The sequence below is a fragment of the Mercenaria mercenaria genome, chromosome 14, assembly GCF_021730395.1.
Source record: "Mercenaria mercenaria strain notata chromosome 14, MADL_Memer_1, whole genome shotgun sequence".
Lineage (NCBI taxonomy): Eukaryota > Metazoa > Mollusca > Bivalvia > Venerida > Veneridae > Mercenaria > Mercenaria mercenaria.
The window spans coordinates 48,792,370-48,816,939 of NC_069374.1; the positions used below are offsets into that span (position 1 = coordinate 48,792,370).

General features: G+C 35.5%; 1 protein-coding gene across 1 annotated transcript; it reads right to left on the minus strand.

Annotated features, from left to right (window-relative positions):
• Positions 1-277: 277 nt before the first annotated feature.
• LOC123527526 (fibrillin-2-like) lies at positions 278-23,070 on the minus strand. The gene is made up of 13 exons (XM_053523438.1): positions 22,933-23,070; positions 21,699-21,836; positions 20,950-21,029; positions 17,378-17,561; positions 13,431-13,597; positions 11,889-12,143; positions 10,241-10,400; positions 8,370-8,524; positions 7,732-7,983; positions 6,736-6,843; positions 5,736-5,769; positions 1,940-4,329; positions 278-1,334 (listed from the first exon to the last, which is right to left on the minus strand). The coding sequence occupies exons 1-12, from the start codon at positions 22,989-22,991 to the stop codon at positions 3,957-3,959; spliced, it is 1,965 nt and encodes a 654-aa protein (XP_053379413.1). The 5' UTR covers positions 22,992-23,070; the 3' UTR covers positions 278-1,334; positions 1,940-3,956.
• Positions 23,071-24,570: the final 1,500 nt, after the last annotated feature.

Sequence of the window (24,570 nt, forward strand, 5' to 3'; positions counted from 1 at the left end):
TCAGTACCAAAGATATAATGTGGCGTTGTATGCTGAATTGACAGAAATGGTTGATGTCGCAACAATTTGAAACTGTAAACATTTTTCAACATGAACCAACCTGTTTCTGAAAAAAAGGCTTTTTAGTGCTGTATAGTAACAGAGCACTAAAAATGTGCACATTTTGTAATTAGGTACTGGTCTGGCATACTGACAATCGTTGGTGAAGCAATACATGATAGTTTGATTCTAATATGAAAATAACATTTAACAGGTATGAATAAAGAGTGCTGCTATATATACAGTTAATCTTTTATTTCATATAAGGCTTGTTACACTTAAAAGCTAATTTACGCACAGTGTATGGATTACTAGATACGCTGGATAGAACTCATTCTACGCACTCCTACGTTTTTTCGGCGTGCCGTATTAAGCACGCTTTTATGACCTCGTATGACCTTATGCCGCCTGAATAATGTACCAGTTGGATTGCTTGGTAAGGTATTCTCGGTATTTTCAGCCATAATGAGAGATTGGCGCTGATTGGAGGAAAGGCTGAAAATGCTTCACTCTGAATCATGTGTGACACTGAGTGAAATGACTACAACGCGTTCGTCATCTATAACCTCTATAAGTACAGCACCATCGGGTTGTATGCGTACCACTTGAAAAGGTGTGCGTAACCAAATATTCATATGCTCATCCGGACATATTTCTGTTTTGTTAAGTTTTCTTGTTAAGTTATTTCTGTTTTGTTAAGTTTCATTTCCTTAAGTTTTGTTTTTACAAAAAGGTTATTTGTTTTATACAGTCATTAACTCTTACCCTGCATTGCAGCAACAATTTCTAACCAGTGCAAAACATTACTAACCTGCAACAACATGTCCGATACTGTTCTATTTTAGACTCTAAATTTTAAATTAATCTTTCCGGTGAAAACAGTACTGTACATATTCTGAATGATAGACACATTTGATAATAAGCTTAAATAGGGTAAGGGTTCATGTTGCTTCCAACAATTCCAGAAATAAAGTATAGAACGTATTTCAATATTGTTTGCTTACTGTTACCATCTTTTAAAGCACCAAAGGCTCAAAGTGAGCTTTTGTGATTGTTTGGTGTCCGTCGTGTGTCCCTCAGCAATTTCTAAACACAGTCTTCTTCAGAACTACTGTCCTCATTTATACAAAACTTTCAACATTGCCAAAAAAATTTAAAATACAGGTTTCTGCCCATATATAACTTGTGCTTCAGTTACATCACGCCGACCATCTTTTTTAAAGATATTTCTTGTTCAGCGTTGTTAGCATAATTACACGTTGCACGGTGACGCGTCCACCTACAATATTTGGTGCCTTAAGGTAGTTCTGCACGTTTGATAAACCGGAAGTGATGGCGTAACGTCATTTATCCGGAAAACGTATAATAAAGCCTGGATACGGCGTACGGAAATGAAAATCATTTTATGAATTAATTGAAACTTGTGAGTAATTTATTACAATGACACTGTTGCTATATTTCATTAGTCAAAATATGATATTAAAACATATGACACGTTAAAATAATCAAAATAATGTCTTAAAATTAGCGTGAAATATCCGGCTCACATTAATCATGGTCAAATATCTCAAAAATAAGCACACGGACCTATACATTTTATTTCATCAAATTATAGGCCATGTGTTTATTTACAACTGTGAGAGGTTTAATCAAAATCTACATTGTTGAAAAATTTCTATTCGCGAAAATGTTATGAAGGTAATGATTTTCCCATAGACTCCCATTATGAAATAATGCGTGAGGTCCGACATTTTCAAATCAGTCTAACAAAAAATCAAGCACACGACCCTATCTTTTTTATTTGCTGAATGTTCTAGGTATAATCTGAAGTTTTGAAAAATCAAAGTTTAATCAAATTCTACATTGTAGAAAAGTTTTCGATCCAAACGTGCAGAACTACCTTAAATGAGACGTGAACTAGTGCTTCCCCATTCTTCCATCTACGTTTTTACATAAGGAAAAACATATTACAATCGATCAAAATAATAAACAGCAGAACCATGTTTTAATTATCCAAACAATACTAGTCAGTTACACGCTTCGTGGATAATTCACTCGGACAAGACTCGTGAAATTCTTTCGCAGGTGTAGGCCGTATACTCTGCATATTGTTTATATAATTTTTATGTTAAACTATGCTTATGCTAGATATTTTTTTCCAGAATAAACGTAGCTACATATGATTCGCCCTCAAAATTGGGAATACAGTAGTAACATGGATTCTGTTAATTTAATGTTTGTTGTTGCAACAGTAATAGAATAAGGAATGTTGTTACTGCTATTAAAACATAAAAGCAGCAAAATTGCAAGTACTACTCCAGTGCAAACTTCCGGCGATCCGTAGGTTTATGCTACTTCAAAATGTATATAGATGTTACATTCTCACTAAAAGCGTTGATATTTTTCAGCTTTGTAATTATTGACATTTCATACATTCGCAATGTTTAACTGCTAGAACTGCTGGCAGTTTTAGCAGTTAACTGCTGTAACTGCTGCAACTGCTAACTGCCAACTTCCTACTGGTGCTATTCTGCTGGAGTAAATTTGCTATTCTGTCGTTCTTCTATTCTACTGAATTTATTCTGCTATTCTGCCATTCTGCTGAAGTTATTCTGCTAGTCAGCCATTCTGCTGGAGTTATTCTACTATTCTGCAATTCCGCTGGAGTTATTCTGCTATTCTGCCATTCTGCTAGAATTATTCTGCTATTCTCCAATTCTGCTGGAGTAATTCTGCCATTCTGCTAGTGTTATTCTGCTACTCTACTATTCTGCTGGAGTAATTATGTTATGCTGCTATTCTGCCATTCTCCTGGAGCTATTCTGCTATTCTGCCATTCTGCTGGAGATGTTCTGCTATTCTGCTGGAGTTATTCTGCTATTCTGCCATTCTGCCATCTGTAGGAGTTATTCTGCTATTCTCTATTCAGCTAGTCTGTAACTTAACACAGACAATATAATTTTAAGTTTTCTGTGGTGTCATTAAGGAAGATAGACCCGAATCCGACAATCAGTTTTTTTTTTTTTTTTTTGTTTTTTTTTTGTTTTTTTTTTTGTTTTTTTTTTTTTTTTTGACAAATCAAGATGGTTATTAACAATTTTGGTAAATGTCTCAGAAGAAAATATTTCAAAATTAATTCTTAGGTTAATAATATAATTTGACAAGTGACAAGAAAATTGTTAATACATGTACTTTCACTATATACAATAGTGAACACGATTTCTAATGGCCATGTTTTTTCGATGAAACAATCTTGGCAGACAGTCACCAAAGGATTGCTCAATGAGACCTCTAGCCACCATATATTGACTATCAAATTTCCATTTTGATCAATTTTGTCACAAAAGTAACCTATAGAGTCATTTTTTTCCGTCTGGAGCTACAGTCTCTCGAAAGAAGAGTTTTGAAGTTTTGGGACAGTGACCATGCCCTCTGGCGGTTCTGTTGTAACAAATAAGAATTATTTGAAAAATCTTGATGGTCACCAAAGGATCATTTGAATGTGTAGAATCATAATTAAAAGTTTGACAGGCAGTCTCTGACATGAAATTTTCAACAATACATTCAGAGAAATCTAACCACACCCTCTGATAGGCATGTCATGTGTTTTGACGAATCGAAATAAGTAGAACAGTCTGGTGTTAAAGAAGAGTCCATCTGGAGATTTTTAGCATGGTCTAATGGAACATTTACAAATATAGAACCGTTTGAAAACGCTTGGAAAAGAACTATAACCAATGAACATGAAGACCAAATTTCATCAATATCAGAGTAGTCGAGGTTTGAAGAACATGTTGATGGACGACGAACGGACGGACAGGCGGATCACAAATGTAGTCTGGTGAACTATTAAGACAGTGTAAATTTTACATCCTATCTTCCTACGTATACGCATGTATAAACAATGTTAGTCTGGATCATGTGTCTGTTTCATGAATGTCATTTTCAACAGCTACATTTTCTGCAACTCTTCCAACAATATAATCTGCAGATACCTTAGAATCGTAATTATAACAAGTCATTTCGTGCCCGTCATCATTGACCTCGCTCAATGTTTTGTCGAGGTGCATACCTGCTTGTGTAATTTTAAAGAAATCTACACTTCTTTCTGCAGTCACTTCTGGAATTTTTACACTGGATGAATCGTTACGTGTTAAAGCAATATCACTAATAACGGAGCCAATTTCCGCATAGCCTCCACTAAAAGAACAGTTGTCTATGCACTCTTCTATTGTGTCATACTGATCGTTCAGTGTTGCAGGCTGAGTGTCTTGTACAATTTCCACGTGTCTACAAAGTTAATATATTTATATTATGCTTTATCTGTAGCAATGAAACAAAATATACAACATTGCAACATGTACCACAGGAACAAACGGTCGAGAAAATATTCCATGTAATATATGTTGTTTTCACAGGATCACATATTAAATTGGTTGTCCATAGATTGTGTAAATATTCGAAACATTTCTATTTAACTTAGTAATACGTAAAAACTTGGTCTTTTCTTGTAGAAACTCGGAAGGAAAGACCGGGACTAGTGGGAGTGCACGGTAGCATGCATTTCCCCTACCATCTATGACAAGGCTCAATCAAACCGAGCTTGCAACATCTTCTATTTTTGTCTTGCTGAGCGACCTGTGGAGTTTCAACTCTTTCCATTTTACTGAACATACTTTATGACGTTATAATATTATTTATGACTTTATATATTCATCATTTATTGCACAGCTTGCTGAATCGATTAACATATAATTCATTGCCGCTTAAAAACAAACATTCCGTCCCGGTAGTATAGTAATATACAGATCTTTATGCTGTGCTTTGCTGTATAGTTATAGGAGTTATTCCAACTGATGCTTTTCTAAACGCATGGTTTTCGTCTACTTTAAAACTAGTACTTTTAGAAATTAGAACTTCAGCAACTGTTAAAGTGTCATTATGCGCATCTAATACTGCATATATATAGTGTGTTTTGGGTGAGTGTTCTGTAAAAGCAATTTTCGGTTGCTGTGCATTTAGATGTGTTAAATTAACGATAATGCCGCATTAGTATTTGAAGTTGATGCTTTAAAAATAAAGAAATCGGACGGATAAAATAATAGATATTTTTAAATCGTCTGCGCAATGATCTCCCTTACCTGAAAATGGAAATTTCTAAAGTAGAAGGGAAACAACTCCTGCTTGCAGTTTGATGTTTTTTTTTAAAAAAAAGACTGCCCCAGTCAAAATAAGAAAACTGATATTTGGAAACTTACTATTTTGTACTGATAACAGGAAGAGTTTGGTATGTTGGGTTAAAATCTATAATTTTCTCCATCCTTTTTACATGCACATCTATTTAAGCTTGATTTTTACTTAATACTTAAAAATGCATATAATTCCACTTTAAGGATTAAATCCGTAATTACTACTATATTATTTTGTATAAAGGCGTTATGTCGTAGATAAAATGTTGATCATAAAAACATTCCATGAGGCAGAAAATGGGTATTTTGAATATCTTTATGGTCAACTATTGAACTCCAGATAGCTTTGAGACGAAATTAAAAGTATGGTCTCATTTATACGAAACAAAATTATTTCCTTCAAAATATGGAGCGCAAACTCTATGTAGCCTACCCCTGATCCTATGCCAAAATAATACCATTAAATTAACTCAATCTAGTGGAGAAAAATTCAACAAAACCACAAACCTGATACTTGATTCTTCACTCGTAGTCCGAAAACCTGAAAAGAAAAAAAAAATCAAAATTTCAAAGCATTCACGTAGTTTATATTCAGATGTAACCAAATGATTATTTTTCCATTCTGGTCTACAAAATGCATTTTGCATTAACGTGTCTGAAAATATAACGTCTACAATGTTCTTTTTATAAAATTACATGCAAATTAAACCTGGTCTATAAAAAAAGTCTTAATCGATTTACTCCGATTTTGGTCTGGAAAAGTTTCTCAATGAAAGCAGAAAGATATTAATGTTGTATGTTTTAGTCAAACTGTGTCTTGCCATTTAATTTTAAAGTTTTTATAAATCAGCAATTTGTTTTTGTTTTGCTATTTGCTAGACTGCCCGGGGGCCTCCGCGGGTTACTGGTTAAGGTTGCTGACTTAAAATCATTTACCAGACACAGATGTGGGTTCGAGGCTTGCTTCGGATGCTGAGTCCTTTATGTCAGGAAGCAATAAGCAATCCAGCTAGCGTGCGAAACAGGATCCTGAGTCTTCCTCCTCCATGAAGAGCAGGAAGGTCACCATATGCTCTTTAGTTGTGTAAAAGCGGCTTAAAACCCAACTAAAATGTCTTGTCTCATGAATCTATAAGGTATGCCTTTCAATCAAAACATTAATGCCATTGTCTACTAACTAACATTGAAGAAAGGAGTAACCTTTACTTCTTCTAAAAACAAGACCCCATATATGAGCCGTGCCGTGAGAAAACCAACATAGTGGCTTTGTGACCAGCATGGATCCGGACCAGCCTGCGCATCCATGCAGTCTGGTCAGAATCCATGCTGTTCGCTTTCAAAATCTATTGCAATTAAAGAAACTGTTAGCGAACAGCATGGATCCTGACCAGACTGCGCGGATGCGCAGGCTGGTCTGGATCCATGCTGGTCGCAAACCCACTATGTTGGTTTTCTCATGGCATGGCTCATATCTAGAATAGGTATTTGGCTGCAGATTAAAAGTTACCTGTCTTCCTCTTCATGAAGAAATAGAAACACACTGACAAGGCTGAAATTGTTATTACCGATCCCCCAGTCAGTGCACCGACTGTAGCCGTCATGAAGGACGCATTGCCTACATAAATAAGCAGCATAAATAAGATATTGTAGTTTTACTGTGATATGCTTTTTCCAAACTTAACTTCAAACCAATTTAAAGGTATTCGTCAGTTTCATTCTTTCATACACCACAGTTCAGAGTTCAAAAGCGCATAAATTTGGCTGGTTAATTATCCACGCAACTGAACGATGAACTAATGTATATCAAACGTTTAACCAAAGGAACAGGAATATTTTTCAGTCTTATATGCAACAATTATGACCGAAATAAAAGCTTCGCATAGTAAGGACGTCCTGTGGCAAATGTTTTTGTCATACTTTTCTCTCATCGGTTCGCGCGTAATGCCTGTAGACAATGTTCGATTTCCTCCTTTGATTTACTGATACACTAGTAAAACCATACTAGAATGCTTCTTAGAAATGTTGTTATTGAAGTATCCTGTTGTCGTTTGGAAGGGACAATACCATTATGACAATGCAGATTCTTAGAGTTACTAAGAATCCCATGCATTTTGAGCAAAAAAAAATCCGCTTTTGTTTTGACACCGTCAGCTGTCGTTTCAAGATAATCTGACCTGTGCTTTATACAACATGCACCTACCCAATGTCAGCGAATTTCAAGACTGTCGCCTACTACGGATTGTTACTGAATCTGTTGTTTATTCAGTTTTGTATTCTATAAACTTGCTCTCGGATATGAGGAAGGCGCGACTTCCGTTTAAGCCGCACATACTATTACGGCATGTAAATGCATTATTTTTATGTGCTTTAAAGCAAATATGAAAACCTTATCTTTACTGAAGTACATGTCTTGCGATAATCAGTGAGAGAAAGTTAAACAAAAAAAAAACATGCTGACATTTACAATAATATTCTCTTTAAAGCATCATATAACAGAGTATACCCTTGCAAGTTCCGTGATCTTCTACATATCCATCTTTGCAAAAGCATTCATAAGAGCCGGGGTTGTTGATACAATTCATATTTTGTGCGCATGCGCCAGGAACGTGCTCACATTCGTCCAAATCTGTATTGCATACCGTAAAGCCATTTCGCTTACATGAGCAAGTGCCGAATTCTTTATCACATTGAAGTTTTGTGGCATTTGTACAAAAGCACTCACTGCAGTTCTCTCCATAAAACCCCTCTCTACATACTAAGTAAGATAAAATTACATTTGCATACAAACGTCTATATCTATATTTAAAAATGTGTATGGTTAAAATGTAACCGACTAATGATTGACGATGGCCGCCCAAATGGACACAGAGGTAATGTTTTTTACAAAATTAGTATTACGAAACGTAGGGATGAGGGGATAAAACGATCTTAAAATGATTTCTTTTCAGAATACGTTTACCTAAAAAACTTAATCTCGTGGTCCCTGAACATGTTGAAAACAGCTAAATTAATTTGTTTTAAATGTTATCTTTAAATAGTGTAATTATAGTTGATGTCTTCCTTCGTTTAATTTTTGACATACTCGAAAATCAAAAATTTACCTTTCTTTTCCTTGTCTATAGCAATATAGTATCCGCTTACCACTGGAACAGAAAAGATAGACCGCCTTGGTGCAAACAGTGGAGACTTGATAATCGTCCGGGAAGACACAGAGGCCAATATCAGACTCATTGCCAGTACAACGCACGTGTCCTGTTCGTCCAGAAACTTCAGTGGTCCCCCAGATAATACCAGACCTGTGCAAAAGATAAATGGAAAGTTGCCGTTGTGAATGTTTCTATACTGTTGCAATGAACGAAGGAAAGCTGGTTTAGTGTATGGTGTTAATAGTTACATTGTAGTGTAATAGCTGAATGGCAAGATTATGTAGTGTATAAGCGTAAAAGGGTTGTAAAAGAGAAAAGGAACAAGTGATATGAAGGAAACGGCTGTAAAATAGTTTTGTAATGAAGGACAGGAACGATATGATACTGTTGTAATGGGTGAAGGAAACACTGGTTTCAGTCGTATAGTTCATAACATTGAAAGTGTTGTAACTGGCAATGGGAAGTTAAAGTCATATATGATTTTGACTATGTTGTTTATACAGAAATGGATGAATGGAAAGTTTGTGTAGGGTATTAAGTTAATATTGTTTCAATGGATGAAGGAAACGGTGACAAAATATTATTATAATTGATGAAGGGAACATGTGTAAAGTGCATGTTATTAATAGTGTTATAATCATTCAGTAGTAGTGTCATAAGTTAATAATGTTGTAATGGTCATAGAAAAGAACGGGAAATTCGTGAAAGGTATGATGCGGATAGTGTTTATACAAAAATGGATGAAGGGAAAGTAGGTGTAAGGTTTAAAATTAATAAAGTTGTGACATAGCGATGGATGAAGGTGAAGTTTGTATAAGGTACGATTTTTGATTGTGTGTAGTGCAGAGATGGATGAAGGGAGCTCTTGTGCTGTGTATGATGTTGACAATTTTGTGACACAGTAATGGACGAAGGTAAAGTTTGTATTGTGTAAGTTCAGATACGAGTTATATAATCCAGGGTAATATCTTAACAATTGAAACTAAGATGACTATGTCTTAGTCTAGCTGACAAAATATGTTGAATGTCCTTTGATAGAGCGAATAACTTTATATATCATATATAAAATTTTCCTCTAGCTACCTAGCCTAAACGATTCGTGTACCAATAAATTTAAATGATTTTAACTGTGAGTCCGATAATTTCAGGGATCAGGGAAATGGTCTTATTGATGACAATCAGTAAGGGAAAATTTTGTTGTTTTTATTCTCTAATATAAATATTTCGAGTCACAAAGTATAACTTCAAGTACGAATGAAACACAAACGGTATAACTTCATATACGAAAGAAACACAATGTATAACTTCATGTACGAATGAAACACAAAGTATAACGTCATGAACGAATGAAACACAATGTATAACTTCATGTACGAATGAAAGACGATATATATCTTCATGTACGGATGAAACACAAAGTAGAACGTCATGTACGAATGAAACACAAAGTAGATTCTAGAACGTCATGTACGAATGAAACATAATGTATAATTTCATGGAAGAATGAAACACAAAGTAGATCGTCATGTACGAATGAAACACAATGTATAATTTCATGAACGAATGAAACACAAAGTAGAACGTCATGTACGAATGAAACATAATGTATAATTTTATGAAAGAATGAAACACAAAGTAGAACGTCATGTACGGATGAATCACAATGTATAATTTTATGAACGAATGAAACACAAAGTAGAACGTCATGTACGGATGAAACACAATGTATAATTTTATGAACGGATGAAACACAATGTATAACTTTATGAACGAATGAAACACAAAGTAGAACGTCATGTACGAATGAAACACAATGTATAATTTCATGGACGAATGGATCAGATAAAAAGCTAATAAAATACTTACAAGAATCCAAGCGACCAACATGATATATGTGTGTTGAGCATGTCCCAATTTAACGAGCACACACTTGTCCACTCTTTGCCATGATAAACCTGCAGCCTGCCCTCTACGGCCTTCTCTGAAACTTTCCTCTCGGCAAGGCGGACATAACTGCCGTTGATTTCTAAAAGCAAACACTGAACCGTTATTGATATTGTAAGTTATTTCCCCAAGGAACACTGTTTTAAAAGATAACACTGATGTTGGTCTATGCAAGGAGCTATGGGATGATACTGAATCCTTTGGAAGCAATCAACGAATCCAAGCAAAATAGTAGCAGTCTTTGTTTGTGCAACACCCATTGTGCTGCCTAGTACCAGGATAGGCAGAATTCTGTTAAAACTAAATGAACTCCATGATCCCAAAGGCCCAGAAAATGTAATAAAACATATATGGCACATGTAAAACACATTATATTCAGTCCATATAGCTGTTTTTCATTCACTAATTTTCTTTATCAGACTTTAAAATGAAGATCTTTTTTATATATTTCTGTCTTTTTATACTTCTGTCAGCTTATCTTAAGTAGTTCATTGCCATAAACTGCAAAAAAAATGATCGCTTCCTTGCCTCGCTGTTGCCTTTCAACTGTACAATATTTTTAAAACCACGTGAGCCACCGGTCCTATTACAGAGAACTTGTTTCGAAAAAGTAAGTGTTTAACTGTTCTTTCAAATGTACGCCCGACCTGATATAATGACAAGATGGACTTAGTAAAAGCTGAAATGGCGTTATAATACTTAACAGTAACAGCGTAATACCCCAGTCACACATACGGCGCGGATAGCTACGTATGTGCGACTGTATACGATTACTACGTGTCTGTCCGTAGCTAAACGTAGCTATCCGCGCCGTATGTGTGACTGTGGTATAACACAAGTTAAAGCATAGCAAAAGTTCCTTCTAGGGCATATCTATATAAATCTAAAATGATCATCTTGTAAAATTTTGGTTGCAATGTCTGTTTTATACTGCCAAAAATTTCAAGTAAGTATTTACGCTAGTTATTTAACATAAATTGTTAAATCCAACAACAAATTAAATCTGTTACCACTTTCAGTAGAGTAAATACGGCAATAAGACATTGACTCGGTTAATCATTTACGATTCGATGCGTGAATTTGTTGCGCATAATTAGAGGGTCGCAATGGTGTTTGTTTTCATATATTAACTATGCGTTTCAAGGTAACGATACTATTTAGTTGTTTCCATTTCAATTTGGTGATATATGTCTATCTGGTCGACTGAATGTATGTTATGTTCCTCAAGAATGGAGGAAATAACATCCTCGGGTTTAGTAATATGTAATCCACGGAACGCGTTCAGTCAGAGAGTCGCCTCAATTAGGAAAGAATAGTCTAACGTCAGAGGTTCTTTCTAAGGTCACGGAGATTTATTGGCCAGCTTGTAATGACAACAGCTTTCGGTATCAGTAGCTCAGTCAAGTGTGACTTATTGAACTATAATATCCCTTCTCAACAGAAGGAATAATAAAACCAGTACAAATTCTGTGTTTTCTGTGTAACGTGGGAAAAACGTCGTTCGGAAGGTGAAACATGATTTTATGGTTATATACCAAAATACAATACTTTAGTAATGCAGTTTATGTACCTTGACATGTGTCGTTGACTTTCAAATAACCAATTTTACAAGCACAACTGTAAGAGCCCACTGTATTTGTGCAGATCATTTCATCTGGACATACGCCACTGCCTTTGTCACATTCGTTTAAATCTAAACTACAGGTATCACTTGTCCATCCGTCCTTACAGTAGCATTCCCCGGTTCCAGAGTCACATGTTTGTGTGTATTTACTGTTACAGTCACATCTTTTACAGATCTTTCCAAAATATCCACTCTTGCAATCTAAAAGTTAAGCAATGTCTGTGGCATAAGAACATTTTTCTTTACACTTTCAAAGTTTATGTTACTGATTTAGGTATACATGGTGGTTTACAAAACTAATACCATTTTTATGTGTTCTTTCAATGAGAGGACTATACTGTACATTTTTGAAAAATTATATTTCATTAAAATATGCACGCGTTGTGCAGCGGTAATATTGCGCTATTTAGGGTTACTATATTATTCCGCGAAAGAACGAGTTTTTAAGCAATATTTATGCATGTTATCATCATGATAGTTTATTTATTATGACTGTGATGTGAGGCAATGCTTTAACAATAATAATAATAATAACTTTATTTTCTGAAGGTGAAATACTAAGTGTACAAATACAGATATTTTACAACTTATTTCCAGTATGGCCTTCAGCTGATATACATTCACACATACACACAATCATACAGTCAGTTTATAACTTAACATTTATATAAAAATACACATATCAGAATTACTTAAATTTTCTCGACAAACACGCCTCAAATTAAAGAAGTCTTAAATAAGTTAATAAAGGCTGTTTATTGAAAGACCATTTTTAGAAAAGCTGTCGATCTGGTTAGTTTGTAAAATTAAAGTCATTATGTAAAATGAAACTTTAAAATTGGTGAAAATATGTTTTAAGAGTTTAATACAATTTCTCATATGAAAGAGCAGTAAAAAAAAGGTTTGTATCCAATACTTTTACGAGGTGAAGTGAATAATCGCTGATTGGACGATTAAAATAGTTCTGCACATTTGGAACTATTTTTTCTACAATGCAGAAATTTGACTAAAACCTGAAAAGAGTGGACCTCCTGAATGTTTTCATAATAAGATTGACATTTTTGCAATAATTGATTTATCTTCAATGTAGATTTTACTGAAACTTCCAACTGTCTGGCTATAATATGATGATATCAAATATATAAGTCTGTGTTTTTTGCCCACGATTAAACAATTAAACCGACCAGCACATTTCAAGCTTATCTTAAGACATAATTTAGAATTATTTAACCTGTCAAAATATATAACTTTAGAAAGATAGTGACGTTGTCATTTTTCTATCTTCAATCACGAGTGAAAGGGATTTCGTTTTTGTACTATATACTGTGTCTAGGCTTTATTCTACGTTATTCCGGAAAAATAACGCTAAGCCACTACTTCCGGTTCATCACACTGTCAGAACTACCTTAAAATATGATATTATACTGAAGAATATTCCTGTGTAAACTTATAAACTTACATATTTTCAAATAATAGTTATCCGCCTACCTGTCTGACATGAAATTGTTACAGCTGAGGTACATGTATCATTTCCGATTCGTATATCTTCATTTTTTGTACACGTTCTTAGATCTGTTTCATTTCCCTGACATATAATTTTCCATTGTGTAACACTCGACCCCAAGTACTCTAAATTGTCCAGCTGGATACCTGATCTACATAGTACAATTAGCAATGTAAACAGAAGCGAACACGTATTTCTTTTTTTTTTAAGTACTATATTCGGCAGTAAACGTATTTAATAAATAAAAAGTTCCCGTGCGTGGTTTATCGTAGAATGACCCGTATTTTTAGTTTTTATGCGTAAAAATATATCAATGAGTGATATATTGTTTCTTCTACGATAAATCACGCTTTGGAACTTGTTATTTCGATTCTAACACGACAAAGCATCTAATAGTAGAGTGTTAGAAAAAACAGTAACTCCTTTTTACGACATGAACTACCGTGAGCATTCGTGTTACGCACATATACAATAGAGGATGTCGTCATTTACTTTGCACGGGCATGGGTTGATTGATTTTCTCCTATGTGTATATGGTATAGGTTATTAAATTTTGCTGGTTTCTACCATAGGCCCCATCTAACGGTATCCTTATGGTATAGCATTATATAGTAAGAAAAGAAAAGGTAGGACACTTCCGAAACACCAAATCTGATTTGAAGCTAATATAGAACGTACGGTTCAAACGATACACTTAATTAATTGATATTATTGTAATAAACCTACGGCATAAGTTTAACCTTTATCACTACAGTATTTTTAAAGAAATAAGCGATTTTCCACGAACTTCAGATTTCTACATCTTCCCTGCTTGTATACATCCGGTTTGAAACGGAGTGAATTTGTAGTCCTTATTGCGGTGGTCAAAAATAAACCTTCGGTATTGAAGGTATAAAATTTCGTGAAAATAAATCGAAAAATTTATATTCTGTACCGGCTTGGCCCGATGTAATAATGTTGTGGTCACGCTTAGCAGCGCTCCTTAGTTGTTCTAACTGAATTGACATTTTTGTTTATTATTGTTTGTCGCTATTTTTTCATTCAGTTCTGTTGAAGTAATGATGATGAAGGTATATAGCCGAGGTATATCGATTTTCCCGGTATCTGTCAAACTATACCTATTAACCAATGAAATCGCAGAGGATATTCGCACCGTAGATCCGGAAACAGCGGAGCAAAGCAAATGTTGGACTCGATTCAAAATGTAAAACATCGATTTTATAGCTATAATAGGACTTATTTGAATATTTTTGTGGTAAATTTGTTAAAATTAATATTTCCAACTAACGTTTAAATTTTATTCTATTGAAATCGATCATATATTAATGAACAAGAGAATATGGGTATTCGGAAGTGTCCTACCTTTTCTTTTTTCTTACTATATAAATGCTATACCATAAGGATGCGTTAGATGGGGCCTGTGGTTTCTACATACACAATAACACACCCGTTAACCGGTTCCGAGCAAAACAGTTCGTGGCGGACAAAACAGTTCACCGATATTCTTTCCGGCATCTGCATTGGGGTAAGTATTCTCCATCCAAGAATCCGTTGGTGCAAAACATGTAAAAGATTTTTATTTCTGTAAAAAGTAGCATGAACGAAGAACATGCTGTGTGCTTCCCGTTTAAAAGTAACTTGTATTTAGTAAGTTATGGCGAGTTAAAAGTGTGATATTGTTGAAAAACTGTTGAAACAAAAGTTTATCGCGGTATATTTAATTCAGTTTTCAACTTAGGGCTATTGTATTAACGTCAACCTTTAAAATAATGTTTGCTCTGAATATTGTCCAAGTTTAAAGCAACAAAACGCAATATTCAACGAGTTATAGACATTCAAACATGACATGGTCGAAAAAAGTGTGGCGGCATTGCACAGCTCAAACTTATTTGTGTGGCGGACAAGAGCAGTCCTGTGTTTTTTTTTTACATTAATAAGTGATCTTAATAGTGATATCAAGCTCGTAACTCTTAAAACATAACGTTTTTAATCAGACAACAGCAATTTACACTAGCTTGTATTAACAGATAGATGTAAGCCAAAGCATAATTAATCATACAACCGCCTAACAATGTAATATATCATCAACACTTCTTCCTACATTTTTTAATTACAGTTACAGTGGTACGGTAGTTTGATGTGATGCCTTCCCGTTTAGGAACGTTCCACTTCAGTTATTATATCATTTGTGATATTTCAGGATTACAATGCATATGTGCCTGTCCTACTTCTGCAATACAACAGCTGACGTTTATAGGCACTTTAAAGCCAAGAAATTTCATTCAAGCGAACGATCACTGGTGCAAATCATGATTTCGTCCTCTGTTTATCTTCGATATTTCCCAGCTTATTTAATTTTTCAATGCCGCGATTTAATGATACAACAGACTCCCTCATATCTTTTATTCTGTCACCAATTACTCTGATCGTTTCATTTACTTCATTTCTTAAATCTTTCATAACTTCTGTCTTTACATGTTCTTCTTTAATCTCTTCAACACGCGCATATATTTTGGACATAATTCAAAATCGGGCTTTTCTGTAAGTCAGTCAAGCTCAAGTTGTTTGTACTTTAACGTGTCAAACCTATGGCTATTACAGAGGTGCTGAATTAGGTGACTATAAACGTCAGCTGTTGTATTGCAGTAGTAGCACAGGTACATATGAATTGTGATCCTGAAAGAAATATTACAAATGATATAATAACTGAAGGGGAACGTTCCTAAACTGGAAGGCATGAAATCAAACTACCGTAACACTGTAACCATAATTCAAAAATTTAGGAAGACGTGTTGATGGTATATTACATTGTTAGGCGGTATTGTGATTACTTATGCTTTGACTTACACCTATTTGTTAATAAAAGTTAGTGTAAATTGCTGTTGTCTGATAAAAACGTTAAATGATAAAAAAACGGAAGTCAAAAAGTATGATTCGAAACGGTTATAATTAAGCCCAAGTTTAGAAAATATATAATTCAAGTCCAAAATGATGCCTAAACTACTATTATTTAAGTCGGACATTGTCACAGACACCTAGATGGAAACTAAAACTCGCAAATATCAAAATAGTAATCTGATGAAATACAAAAAAAGCAGGCATGTACAATGTATATTGTATATAAAATGCTATATACTGAGTTTTTGTTATTCAGCTCAATAGCATCTTATGAATACATTGTGTTGCATAGGGCTGTTTAAAGTGGACAGATGTCAAAAAGCTTTACGCATACATTAAACTGTCCGATGTATTTTATATCCACTCCAGGCATAATAATTAGACATCAACAAATTATTTCATTCATGATTGCATTCTCGGACAATGTCGCATAATTTTAACCTTTAGCCTGCTGGCGGCAAGTGATTCTGCCTTTGCGACCAGTGCAGACCAAAATCAGCCTGCACATTCGTGCAGTCTGATCATGGTCTGCACTGTTCGCTATTCAGTCAGTAAATTTTCAGTGAACATTTCTTTAAATAATAAGTGGTACTGCCAAAATTGAATGATGGACCAGTCCATTTTAGAAATTTAGCGGGTAAAGGTTAAGGTAAAAACTAAAAATATTGGCGACTGTTGTAATAGCAACACTTGTGGCGGGGATTAAAAATTCTATAGCCGCATCGCAACGCATGCATTTTTGGGCATCGGTGAAACGCACGTTTATCAAGAATTCGAATGCTGTGACAACTGGAGTTTTTCGCCTCGAGGAAATTAATATGCATCAGCTTTGCATAGTTTCATCTAAGGAAATGTATTTGGACAATAAATATTGAAATACATTGTACAATGTAAAATCTGCCACAACGACATATCATTATTTAATTCAGTATGATATTGTTGTCTGATTTAGCTGCTGTTTTCTGATCGGTCAAGTTTTATAAATGATCCAGTAACTAATATAATGACGAACTCTTTAAATTTAGTTACGTACTTGTAACCTATCGTTCTACATGCAACATCCGTGTTCAGATCATTCCAGTCCCTTGCGCACACAATCATCCACTTGCCATGTTCGTATATTTGCAACGTCCCGGCCGTTGTTGAATTTGATGTCGAATTTGTGGTTGTTGAATTTGACAGCGTTGTTACAATACGGACATACCGGGAACCTGACACTGTAGAAGAGTTTGATGTTATAAATCTTCTGACACAACACAATATTTTGCCTACTTTGAAGTAGACAGTGCATTGTTCTTATTAATATGCTCCGAGAGATCGTGTAGCATGCCGGACATGATTCTTGTGTTTTTTGTTGTTGTTGTTCTTTTTTGTTGTTGTTTTTTTTTTTGTTGCTTGTGCTGCTAAAAGTCGTCTTACACCCCTGTGGTAAGATTATAAGAACCTTTCTCTGGCTGAATGTGCGGATGGGAATATCTGGCTTAGGCGGTAACGAGGCATGGCCGAGTTATCGCAAAGAGTTACCCGAGAACCAGTTAGTAGTGATAGATTCTTTTTTTTTCTCTCTCTCTCTCTCTCTCTCTTTTTTTTTGCTTGCCTTATTCTTCAATTTGTAGAAGATATAAAGAAAAATGAAGATTTTTCTTTAATGCGCTATTTTGTTATAGTAGCGTAAGAATTTACGCAGTCATTGATAAATAAAAGCACGTGAATCATCTTGTAAGATGAGCTTTTCTAGCACCGAAATAGCACGGGAAAATCTTGTCCGGCATGCAAGATTTATGAATGCATGCGTAAATCCATACGCTTCTTTAATAAAATAGTCCTAAAAGAAAAACATTCGTTCAACTTTATTCTCCTATTAACTGAACAATACGGCATGCAAGAAAAATAATCCGTCGCTATATTGAAATATATGGCTCTCAGGTAACTTCTTTCAGTCCCGGTAACTCGGCAGAGCCTCGCAACCGCCTAAAAATTTAACCACAAGCCAGATTCAATCTGTAACCTTTTTTCAGTGAAAGACGTTCATTACTTGTTTCTTGGCAAATTATTGGAATATTATTGTGGAATATATTTGGTATTTTTACCGGTAAGAAACAGAGTGAAGATAAAACATAACAAGAGGGCCATGATGGCCCTATTTCATTGCACTTGAGGACAAGAAGGTCCTCAGAAAAAATATCTAAGTCCAAAGGACAGGAACAACAAAGGAAAGAAATTTAACCAAAAAGAAAAACAAAAGATATGTCAAAATACACCTAAAAATTGGAGGTACCATCCATGTTGTACCACAGAAAAGTGGTCTCGGTTTTTCCCTACGGCCAATAATAAAAAAGTTACTAAAAATAGGCTATAAATAGTAACGTAAAAGGGAAGTAATTCAAAAGAAAATTATTGTAAGTTAACAAAAGAAGGATCTGCCAAATAAATCTGTTGACATAAATGAAATTTCAGATCAGTATCTTCATTAGTTACGGAGATATACCCATTTTAATTTGAAATAAAGGGAGGTAATTTGACATAAAATCAGTCCATAGGTATTTACCCTGATTGGCTCGGTCCAACTAATGACAATAATGAAATTTCAAATAAGTCCTGTAAGTACTTACTGATATAAATCCATTTTGACTACAATCAGGGGAGGTAATCAGATATAAAATAACTCTGAAACTACGATTGGATCTGATTTGTCATGGAATCCAAGATTTATTGTTGTTGAAGATATTTTGGAGGTTTGTATCAAATAAAACCATAAATGAAGTCTTTATATGGCTGCAAAAGCCAAAATAGCCAATTTTGGACATTTAAGGGGCCATAACTCTGGAACCCAAGGTGGAATCTGGCCAGTTTAAGAAAGGAACCAAGATCTTGGGGTGATACAAGTTGTGTGCAAGTTTGGTTAAAATCAAATCATAAATAAAGTTGCTATTGTGCAGACAAGGTCAAAATAGCTAATTTTGGCCCTTTCAGGGGCCATAACTCTGGAACCCATTAGTGGATCTGGCCGGTTCAACAAAGGAACTGAGATCTTATGGCAACACAAGTTTTGTGCAAGCTTGATTAAATTCAAATCATAGATGAAGCTGCTATTGTGCAGACAAGGGCAAAATAGCTAATTCTGGTCCTTTCACGGGCCATAACTCTGGAACCCATAATGGAATCTGGCCAGTTCAAGAAAGGAACCGAGATCTTATGGTGATACAAGTTGTGTGCCAGTTTGGTAAAAATCAAATCATAAATAAAGCTGCTATTGTGCAGACAAGGTCAAAATAGCTGATTTTGGCCCTTTCAGGGGCCATAACTCTGGAACCCATAAAGGGATCTGGCCAGTTCAAGAAAGGAACCGAGATCTTATGATGATACAAGTTTTGTGCAAGTTTGGTTAAAATCAAATCATAAATGAAACCACTATCGTGCAGACAAGAAATTGTTGACGGACGCACGCACGGACGCACGACGGACGAAGGGTGATCACAAAAGCTCACCTTGTCACTATGTGACAGGTGAGCTAAAAAAAGAAATTGGGTTTGTTTTGAATGTATTATGCATTATACAAATTAATAATCAAGATATCTTTTTCTCATACATTTGCATCATTGTGTTAACATCTAGTGATCATTTAGCACAAAATATTTCTGTCTTACATTACAAAAAAAAAAAACATATATCCATGATTTGGTAGCGAAATATATCTCGATATTTCACTCTGAATTACATTTGAAAAAAAATTTTACTGGCTGCGCGCAAGCCAAATGAGTAAAATTTGGATAAAATCGTTGCCGAGAAACACGCAATAGAATTTAAATAGCCGCGGAGCCGGGCTTTAATGTATGTTATTTACGTATAAGCTTTCATTCGAGAGCACTCAGCCTTGAATTTTACTTGAGGTTACACCATTCGTGAAAATATTGCATTTTATGTCACACGGTGAGATCTTCCGGGTACAAAGATAATTTATCTCCAGTCAGTGACATATACTACCTTGACAAAATTATATAATTTTAAAGTCTCGATAACATAGAGAGTTAATATTCTTTAGTTTTGCGTTGACTTCTATGTATTCTAGAAATTCTAAGAGAAATTCTAAATTCTCGGAGAACCGTTTACTGATGTTTTCAGAACTCGTGGTTCAACCCTTTTGCTACTATTGTACATGTTATAAAAAAGGAGCAATAAAATATGTTTAAACTAAACTAGAAATTCTAAAATTGCTGATATCAGTCTTAGATTAAATAGCCGCCTTTTTATTCATTTTAAAATGATGGGTTTAATGTCACACCGACACAAGCATAGGTCAAATGGCGATTTTCCAGCTTTTCATGGTGGTGAAAGACGCCAGGAACTCCTCCGAGTATTCTTTCATCACAGGCGCGCACCTGGGTAGAACCGCCGACCTTCCGTAGGCCAGCTTGATGGCTTCCTCACATGAAAAATTCTACACCCCAAGTGAGGCTTGAACCCACATTGGTGAGGGGCAAGTTATTTGTAATCAGAGACCTAACCACTCTGCCATAGGGGCCCTTTCTTTTATGTACCTGAACATTTTTAGACTCCTATCCTGTGATACGTTTTCTTCTAAAACCATAAAAACAAAAAGATTACCTTGTTCGCAGTTTTCACCGGTATAGCCGTCACAGCAGAAACGTTTCTGACACATCTTTGTGCAGGCATACGCCACAGTTCTGAACAGATGAAATTCGGTATTATTTGGTAAAACTTCGGTACACTTCTTGTTGAGTGCTACTTTGCTTGTTTTGGTTTTAACGCCGCTTTTAAATTGTATTTCAGTAACGGCGGGTATTTAACCAAACCAGTGTTCCTGGATTCTATAATTGTACAATCCTGTTCTTCACAAGTAACTGCCAACTTCCCCACATGTGTCAGAGGTGGAGGGCGAATGATTTAAGACACATTGTCTTTTTTTTTCAAATCGATACTGAGAAAATACGCCCATCTCACGGATCGACTCCGCGATCCGTAGATTTGCGCTCCACCTATTGAGCTGAACGGACGGGGCTGAACTGTACAACTGTACGTACACCTCAGAAAATAGTCCATAAACAAATAGACCGGTTTTCGTTATATCACAGTACATAAACAAAAAACCACGCAAATATGTTTTGTTTCTTTCCATCTATATACTATATAACTGCCAGAAACAGCAACAGCAATTATATTAGTTTAAAATCAGTCAAATTAAGAGGTCGTCTTTTCAAACAGCACCAGGATAGACTGATGTCGATGAAAATGCCATGCCAGATTATGCTCCACGCATCATGTTTAAATAACAGTTTTCTCTGTTCGAATAAACGTACAATACCTCTAATAAAAGAAAAGATAAAATGGCATACTCATATCTAGAACACCCGCTGGACCGGGACGGGGACCAAGACCAAAACCAAGTAAAACAGCTGGTGTATAACCTCCTATTTTTGTAACACGTGGCACTGCACGTATGGTACTCTGTACAGAAAGCGGTAAAGGCGAATCTGTGGGTTGAGAGAAAAAATTACTGATTACAGATTACCAATTACATGTACGACTGATTACAAATTACTAATTACGTCTAATTGATAACAACGACTCTAAGGACTTACATAAATCATTAAAGTGATCAAATATAATGTTTCCCGACAGTCTACTGGTAGCGATACAAAAAGAGAAAATCGGGGGAGACAACCCTCCATGTATGCCATCTGGTACTGTTTCAAATATCAGTTCAAGCAAATAAATTCGACCAGTCGACGATCACCCTCAGTCGGTAGAAAAAAAGTGTGTCCATTAAAATGTTACTTGAGACGAGATTACCATGATGGGAATTTATTATTTAAAACTCGACGTAACATGTGTCGCTTTGATGCCACTTTAACGTACGTTTAAGTTATCTCCCCATTTTACATCACTTTTTTAACTGGAGAACAATTTACGACATCTGGCAGCCCTGAAATTACGAATGATTAAAAGTGGACGTCAATAGCACGTTTGAAGGTTTACAGAGAAAAAAAAGTTACAGAAATATCAAAAACATAAAACATGCATTGGCAAATATCCACTCAAGCCGAATACAGCATCCCAGATCGAGCTACTGTTATCATAACCCTACTGTATTGCTGTTTTATGCTAAGCAATTTTAAAATCCAGAGAGTAAAGAGTACCACACCCAGAGCTACCAAAATGACCCTAGGCGCCACCCAGGTATAACTGTTAACGTTTACTTGGGAGTAGGAAGTTGAAAAAGAAATACGTACTGACAGCCAAATGTATGTCAATTACTTAAACATGTTAACACAAATTTTGGACATCATTTCGAACGTTCGATCTCTTAAGTTACAAATCTGTAATGTCCAATGTTTTGGGATATAATATAAGCAATGATGCGAAATATCCTTAAATTGGGGACTACCACTTGCTGAAATTGAGAAAAACTGCTTTGTCAACATCAAAATCCAAAATCTAAAAGGTCCATCCATATATAAACGTAAATACATATATTCTGTAATGTTTTTTTTAGATTTTGGATTCTGATATTGACAAAGCATTATTCTCAGTCTCAGCAAGTGCCGGACCCCTATGCTTAAAACTTACCTGTTTATAGAAACAGTTATGATAAAAGCTTCAAAATATATATCCAACAGCTTTCTCATCTTTCATACTACACTCTTTTTAACTCCATATATTAACCGCTTTGATAAACGCATCTACATTTTAATGGTATCCGGGTATTTCAACTAACTGCATGAATGGGCAATAGGTGGGCTCGATTGTTTAGCCCGATTTCGCCCGGTACATCAGTTTCGGTCGACTTTTACTCGTTTCAGTCGCGCATCTGTTAGGTACGCCTGCGCCCTATCGAAACAAAACGGCGTTTATCTAAAGCGTTTATCGGACAGAAACATCTTAACACCGGTCAGTTAAAGGTACAGGATTATACCTTACCATTTTTTTCGTACAATTTGAATATTTATATGAAACGTTTACTTTCAAGAAACAAGAGTAAGAAATGTAGAGTAGCGCTCAAGTATGCGCCGGATAAATAACTTGATACATTGTTTAGTTTCAGTTTATTTTCCGTGACCATTAATACAACGTCTAACAGGCATAACTAACATAGATTCCGCTTCGCTAATCAGCCTTTTAGCATTTCAAAAATCTTAGACCCATAAAATGTTGCAGGCCTTCTTTCCCTAAGGCAATACGCAATTTAATTTTATTTATTTATTTATTTGGGTTTTACGGCGCACAAACACAGTATAGATTATATGGCGCCAAACAGGACTACAGATTTTGGTTCCACATCTCATTTACATCGAAATAAAAACATGAACTTGAGGTATGGAATCAAAAACAGCGCAATTTAAGGAATACGCCTTAGCCGGTCACAGGGCCATCACGTTACTGCTTTGTCACTCCGAAGGCCTTCTGAAAATACAAAAACATCAGTAGGTAGTTATGATCTATATCCCAATGCTTCAGACAACTCTTATTTCTAATGTTGTGTAAAGGCGTGTAGTTAATTTAACCGGTGTTCCTGGATTCCGTACCAGTAAATATGTTCTCTTCAAGTACCTGCCAACTTCTCCACATGAATAAGAGGTGAAGAACGAATGATTTCAGACACAAATGTCTTTTATCAAATCGTCACGGAGAATATACGGTCTGCCCGAGAATCGAACTCACGACCACGCGATCCGTATATTGGCGCTCTTTCTATATTGAACTAAGCAAAGAGCTATAAAAATAGTGTTTTTAATACTTCTTTGAACTAAGCGGGCGGGCGCATTCCATGCTTCCTGGGGATCTTAACCTTTAGCCTGCTGGCGGCAAGTGATTCCGTCTTTGCTACCAAGATCAGCCTGCACATCCGTGCATGCACGTTGATCATTGTCTGCACTGTTCGCTAATAGTTAGTAAATTTTCAGTGAACACCCTTCGAATAATAGATGGTATTACCCAAACTGAATGATGGACCAGTCCATTTTAGAATTTTAGCAGGCTAAAGATTATTGATAATGTAGGGATAACGCATGTTTTTTTCGTGTTATAACATCTGCAGAATCCCGAGGGATTGGTTGGTACCCGAGGGATTCTGAAGATGTTATAACACGAAAAAACATGCGCTAACGCTATTCTAGCATAAAACGCGTAAAAACCAAGTAAATGAATATATTGTCCCTCAACGTCATTAAATTGCCATGAAATGCGCGGTAAAGTCTGCGTTGTTTT

Excerpts from the sequence above, each read along its gene's own strand:
- LOC123527526 (XM_053523438.1), bottom strand. The coding sequence starts at position 22,991 with ATGAGAAAGCTGTTGGATATATATTTTGAAGCTTTTATCATAACTGTT. Across the intron at positions 17,562-20,949 it reads CGGTGAAAACTGCGAACAAG|TGTCAGGTTCCCGGTATGTC; the intron begins GTAATCTTTTTG and ends ACTCTTCTACAG. Across the intron at positions 12,144-13,430 it reads AACAATTTCATGTCAGACAG|ATTGCAAGAGTGGATATTTT; the intron begins GTAGGCGGATAA and ends CTTAACTTTTAG.